General features: G+C 33.2%; 2 protein-coding genes across 2 annotated transcripts; one reads left to right on the top strand and one right to left on the bottom strand.

Annotated features, from left to right (window-relative positions):
- Nucleotides 1-469: 469 nt before the first annotated feature.
- LOAG_00271 (hypothetical protein) lies at nucleotides 470-1148 on the bottom strand (the record flags this gene model as incomplete). Its single annotated transcript, XM_003135811.1, has 3 exons — nucleotides 470-533; nucleotides 613-788; nucleotides 1068-1148. The coding sequence occupies 3 exons, from the start codon at nucleotides 1146-1148 to the stop codon at nucleotides 470-472; spliced, it is 321 nt and encodes a 106-aa protein (XP_003135859.1).
- Nucleotides 1149-1668: 520 nt separating this feature from the next.
- On the top strand, nucleotides 1669-4218 carry LOAG_00270 (hypothetical protein). Its single transcript, XM_020445390.1, has 7 exons — nucleotides 1669-1871; nucleotides 2067-2123; nucleotides 2524-2627; nucleotides 2827-2947; nucleotides 3281-3380; nucleotides 3719-3814; nucleotides 3991-4218. Exons 1-7 carry the CDS (start codon nucleotides 1675-1677, stop codon nucleotides 4174-4176), a joined length of 861 nt encoding a protein of 286 aa, XP_020304146.1. The 5' UTR covers nucleotides 1669-1674; the 3' UTR covers nucleotides 4177-4218.
- Nucleotides 4219-6702: the final 2484 nt, after the last annotated feature.

Genomic DNA, 6702 nt, shown 5'->3' with positions numbered 1-6702 from the left:
AGTGATGAAACCTATCTCAATACTTTATTATAATACTTTTGTTATAAACAGAGACCAAAAACCAATGATTGATACGGTGACTTGTCATCGTAACAATGAGTTAAATGAGAATATCTTTTCCGCCGTATTAAATTAGAATATCATTCAATTATTGAGGACACACCTAGCCAACCTTATGATCCAAGTTGAGGAAGATAGCAACACTGTTATCGCAAGCTTTACTTTGTCTTTCTTCCTTTTCTTTTTCATTTCGATGACATGATACGCAGAGCTTACTTGTTTTCTCAGTTTGTTCGCATTACTTCCTTACCTAACTTTAATGCGGCGGAAAAGAACTTACTGCGCAATGTATATTAGTATTTTTTCATGTCAATATTTTGTCCTCACTGATATGAATTTTTCTCCTATCCTATTGGCCTTTATTAATCCTCCCCCCACCCACTCATCTTATCTCTCAAATATGAGAAATTCAATCATCTGGAGAGAAATGATTTAAAACTATGTGAAAATAATTTTCTCCGCAAGAATAGTTTCTGAAATTGAATTAAAACTTCCTAATTTTCATCTCGAACTTGCAACGTCTAGGATGTGCTCAAATATAGTGTAACATACATCCTGGAATCTCCAACCAAGTAGAAAAGCTTGACACGTAATAGTCGGCTAAAACAGTCTACGACACGAGAAGTCCAGTTAGCAAGTATAGTAGTAACCTGAGTGATTAAACAGCTCACAGCAGGACTCTCTTCCTTCGGGACGGTAGACTGTATCCGGTCTGAAGATGCTATTACCTGTAGTTACACTTTATTAAATGCACAAGCAGTTTGGGCACTTTGGTAATTCACACGTGCTTGGAGTAATAAAACAATGCAATATGCTTTGAAAACATAACTTTCTCTATTTCGGTTGGACTTTTAATAAATAACTCGTTGAAATTTGGAAAAATAAACGTTTCTAAATAATGCTCTTGCAAAGCGAACTTTTTTCCAGTACATGTGTTCTGCTTTCTGTTTTTCTTGTTCACTAAAATTTGCCATGATTTAAATTTTAAATATTAAGAATTATAATACGAATCGAGGAGCTTTTTTGTCATCATCCTCACTTGCATTCTTTCGTCTTTCAATTGAACACTTTTCTTTTTTAAAGTCCATCTTTTTATAAATCTTTTCTAGATTTCATCACAAAAATGAAATATATAAATTAGTGCAATTTTCATATATTCTCGTACATACAAATGATCGTTATACCCAAAACCGTCATTGAATGTTCTAAACACATATTGATATCTGAATAAATTCAACCCTCAGATATTTCAAACGTACAAAGTCTTATTCTGTCAAAATTAACCATTCTAGGTAGACAGGTCACCATTTTCATTTGAAAAAAATCATTCAAGGGTTATGATAAAAACGAAATTGATACTGTTAGGTTAAGTTCTTTCGCTTAAGGATGCATTTTTTGTGTTCGATAATTATTTACAATTTGCTAAATATTAACAGAAATCAAGGAATAAAAATAATGTGCGTACCGAGTTCCAGATCGCTGAAGCTAGCCAAATTTGTTCTTCCAATTCTTTTCCTACTACTTTATAAATTCGACAAAAGTTATAAGTCAGAGATCAGTAGATAACATTTAGATTCTGAATTAAATGCAGCAAATTTTCTCATAATATTGCAGATGTTGACGGAAGGAAACTGGCGATGGGATGTTGTACATGCATGCACCAACGTGCTTTGTTTAACATTTGTGGTCGCATTTATCGTCGCCCAACTTTTATCACTGTTTCGAAAAGCTAAAATCCAAAAACAAAGTATGGCTACAACGCACCAGAAACGGAAATTCATTCCACTAGCACGAATGACTGACAAACAGGTGTTAGTTTTTAATATATGCTGACACCAATATTGTTATCAAATTTCTAAAGTCATAATTATATTCTCAGCATGCATTATTATTTCAGAAACAGAAATTAGGTACTATTTCCTGCTCTGACTAAATTTTCAGAAAATTTAATTTTAATAGATAGGCGATGTTATCGAAAGTGCCATGAACTATGAAGAGGTTTTCAGTGTCAAGAAGGCACTATACCATCGCTTGTGTCTGCATGACGATGAAGCTTTGCTGAGGTAATTTAGTTTGCCTACTAAAATGTTTTCAATATCTCACAGTAATGGCAAAACTTCATTTTAGCTGGACCTCAGGGAATGCATATTGTTAGTCATCGAAGTATTCCGTTTTGATTTGCCCGCTAATTAAACTAGTCCTCCCAAGGTTTAATCAATTTAGACAGATACTCATTTGGAATCCGAAAACGCTTTTCGTATGCCAGCATTACTCAGCTATAGCTACAATAAATTATGCAGACCGAATTTCATGGAAGCGTCTCGCATATTTTTGATTCTTTATCTTTCTTGCTTCTCCACCACTACACTTTTTTAAACTAATAACTTACCCGCCTGTACTCCACATACGAAATCTAAGGACATTCCATTAACCTTCAAATTTCAATTTAAAAGTAAACCCAAGGTCTCAGCTGTTCTACGAGAATATGAAGATGCGGCGATGTATTGAAGAATTTAGTCCTCGACCAGTACCTTCGAAACTGATTCAAAATATTATCAAATCAGCAGGTACGAAAATCATCAAAATTGAAATTAATCACTTTTTAAATCCGTAAAAATAATTAATATGTAAAACAGAATGCCAAAGAACAGTTAATCTGTATAAGTGTGAATGGATTGATTGAGATTTCAAAATGGAATTCAAAAAACTGAAAATTCAAGAAATCCGACAGAGATAAATTTGCTGACATTTTTGAAAATTTTTTAGGTACCGCACCGAGTGCAGGAAATTCGCAGCCATGGATGTTTTGTATAGTCAGTAGCTATAAACTGAAAGCTGCAATAAGAAAGATTGTTGAGGAAGAAGAACAAAACACTTATAGCAAAAAGTTTCTGGAAACTTATGAACTTATTTAAATTTTAAATTATCCCACATAATAGATTATTCTGAATCCACGACAAAGATTCATAGGGATTCTAATGGATCCTCCATATCTAAGTAATCGAAAATCAAAATTTTCTCTCCGTAAGACGTCGATATATTTGGGCAGCAAGTCAATGAAATCATTCTAACAGACGCATCTGAATCCATGTTGGATCGAAAATGAAAAAGCGAAAGTCCGATTCAGTCTGAGTTATTAATGTTCAAACTTATATTTATTATATCATCGAAAGAGAAATGATATCCTTCAGTAATAAGAGTGCTTTTTTTTTTTTTTCAGAATGGGAGCTGATTGGGTGCTGGATATAGCAGAACTGAAAGTTATATGGTCCAAACCATATCTAACTGAAGCTCCTCATCTCATTGTGGTTATGAAACAAGTAGGATTTGCAATTAATTTGTTTCGCTTTATTTGAAAGCATAATGTTAATGCATTTGATATCAGCTGTCATATTACGAAGTTTTAATAAGACCTGGTTAAAATAACATGATAAAAGTGCTTTGGAAATGGAGTCATAGAAAATCTGAATTTCGTTCTTTTTCACATCAAAATTTTATTTAAAAATTCAATCGTGTTCAAATTTTTATCGTTCATTACCAGTAAGAAATTTATTCTGATATATTTTACTTTCTTAGTTGCGTGAATTATCGAATGATTAAATTCAATTAGTTTTTGCAAAATGTGTTTCAGTTATTTACCTGACTATTCAAATTTTAGGCTCATTTGATCAATGGTTCAAATGAGTTAACTTCAGCATATTACAATCAAATAAGTATCGGTATAACAGTTGGCATTTTAATCGCAGCACTTCAGGTCACTTCTTAATTTTTATATAAAAAAATATGCTCCAGTCTTATCTCGTCTATTCATGTGTTCCTTTTGTTGCATTTTCGAGACTGAGTGAACAACTGGCAGGCAAGTTAATTAATTCGTTGCTAACAATTATTTGGATTTTTGTGCTTTTTTAGAGAAGCCAAAAATATTTCCAGGACGCAGGGCTAGCTACTTCAGTCACGTATCCACTATACGGTGGTGAAAAAATTCGAAAACATCTAAAAAGGCCATCGGACGAGGAAGTTTTTCTTCTTTTACCGGTTGGATTTCCAGCCAAAAACGCTACCGTACCTGATTTCAAACGTAAATCTGTTGAAGAAATAATTCGATGTTATGCATGACAGTCTTATTTTCCTGTAACAATCTAGTCATTTTTAAACGCCAAAATTTTCGTATTTTCTGAATATAACAGTAACTGTATGTGTTGAAAATGATATGGTAAAGAAAATGGCATAATGGGAGGACTTCTGAAAAATTATTCTGGTAACCCGAGTGGTTCAAATCTGAATTAATGTTAATTAAAAGAAAATAAAACTAATTTTGCATTCTGAAGTGCAAAGTTATTTGTCGTATATATGAACATATTCATTGCACCGCCAGATTATCAATGAGCGGATTAAAGCAAATAGTTAATAACAGCAAATAGTTAATAAAAAGCAAATAGTTAATAAATGTGCCCGGTGTACATCTCTGCCATAAACGACAAAGGTAATATTCTGTGTGTCCACACAGTTTTAATTATTTTGATAAGAAAATATTGATTTGCAAAATCTTTAGCTGAATTCTAACCACAGTTTTTTCTTAAGGAACTAAAATGATTAATATAACAATTTTTAATGCAAAAATAAGCGACCTCAAAGTTATTATTTGGGTTTTAATGCTCGAAACATGGACTTTTTGATTTTAAGAATTCGGATTTCTTGAATTAACTACTATTAATTGATTCACAGCTTGCTCATATTAATGATCTTTTTTGCCGAGTGACACAAATTATGTAAGCTATAGATAAAGTCATTTGTCCTACACTTTCCAAGATTGATTAATGTATCTACTTGATGTAAAAATGCTCATGACATCTTGGGGAAATTTTTAAGTGTACTATCGTCTGCACGTTGTTGCGCAATTGACGAAGATTGCTCGTGCAACCACTCATTTATTACCCGTACTGTACTTATTTATTTTCTATATAATCTATTCACTTTCGAAATTTAAGATTTCCATCCCCCCACCTATTCTCTACAGTTTTCTACCTCTTAAGTCAGTTAGCGACTCCATATGAAAATTACTGGAGCTTTGAGTAGATTATTCAAATTATTTCTACCTGTCCAGAATATCATAAATGGTATGTGCGTTATAGTTAAAGAAAACTAACATTCGAGAGTAGCATTTTATTCCTGCTTCAATGCGTTAGCTTTTGTCAAGGAAGTTGTTAGAATTGCTGATCGTACCATGAAAAATCCGTTTTCTATTTAGAAGATTGCCATTAGTATTTCTCTGAGGTGCAACAGGCTTGTTCACGCTCACATCATTTTTTCTGTTAGCTTGCTCGTGCATACGTAACTCCTGGAATCAACATAGGCATCAATTCTAGCTCACAAATAGTAAGTTTAAAACTTAATAACTGTAACAAAAAGCTAGGCGAAGATACAACTTATTTCCTAGTGGCGGAAGAAATATTGTTATCCTGTAATTCCTCCTATGACTTTTGCCAATTTCCCGTAAGGAATCGGCACACTCTCGTAAAAATGAAAGTATCCACCGCAATCACAATGAACACCAAGTCACGCAGTGGACACGTTTTCCTATGTGTCACACTGTTCCAGTTATAATTTATATCGTATCACCATTTCTCCTTTTTCTCCTGATGATATTCGTTGAAATTCATCCTATAAAATGAAGAGTTCTTCATGGATCTCCCGTCACTTGAGCTGTTATCACATTCCTTTAAGATTGAAGATTGAATTGAAAAATTTCAATTTATCAAAAACTGGTTCAAATATTACGCATCATCTATCCCGGTATATGACTGCTTGTTAGAAAACATTCGTTCCATTGTATTCATTCAGCAGTCTGTGAGAGCGCTGATTTCAAAGTATTCCTTCTACAATCGCTTCATCTCTCTATCTCTCCGTTTTCTATTATTCCATTTAATGATGAGTGGCATGAAATATATGTGGAACTACCATAAGATAATTAGTTGCTGATTTGTAACTTCAAGGAATCACATACTTTTGTTTTTGTTTCCTTTATCCTTCTCATTGTTCATAAAATTTCCGAAGAAATGGACAGATACTGTTTTATTTGTTTACTTATTGCATTGCTTTATAAGTCGTTTCACTTATCTTTACCTAATTAGGTCCGTTGAAAAACGCGAAGTTCTACATTTAGAAAGCGCAGTTTCTGAATATACAGAAAGTGACGGGGAAAAAAAGTGGAATTCACTTCTTTCATTACTATTTCATTCATTATTTTTCTTTCATTATTATTTTTTCGTATAATTCCCCACCTTTCTTTTTTCTTTTTTTTTTATAATAACAAAAGAGGGGATATGTGAACCAATAAAGGTAGCAATGGACGCTGCTGAACAGATCATGGATAGTTAGGGGTGCAGTTGGAGAAAGATGCAGCAAGAATGATCGATTTTTGCAAAGACATTTTTTAACCAGCAAATTTTTAAAATAAATGTGATCTGCGATTTGGTAGCCTGTTTCTGCCCCGCTTCGCCCACTAATTTGCAATCGCCATAACACCACTTCTACTTCTATATTACTAATATTCCAGATTCATCCTTTCCTACGCAGCAATTCATTATTTAAATCACTAATAGCCTAAACGGAAAATTTGACGTTAAAAGGTTTTACAGCCTG

Source organism: Loa loa, assembly GCF_000183805.2.
Source record: "Loa loa unplaced genomic scaffold supercont3.48, whole genome shotgun sequence".
Classification (NCBI taxonomy): domain Eukaryota; kingdom Metazoa; phylum Nematoda; class Chromadorea; order Rhabditida; family Onchocercidae; genus Loa; species Loa loa.
Note: the sequence above shows the minus strand (reverse complement) of the source record. Positions and strands in the feature narration are given on the sequence as shown.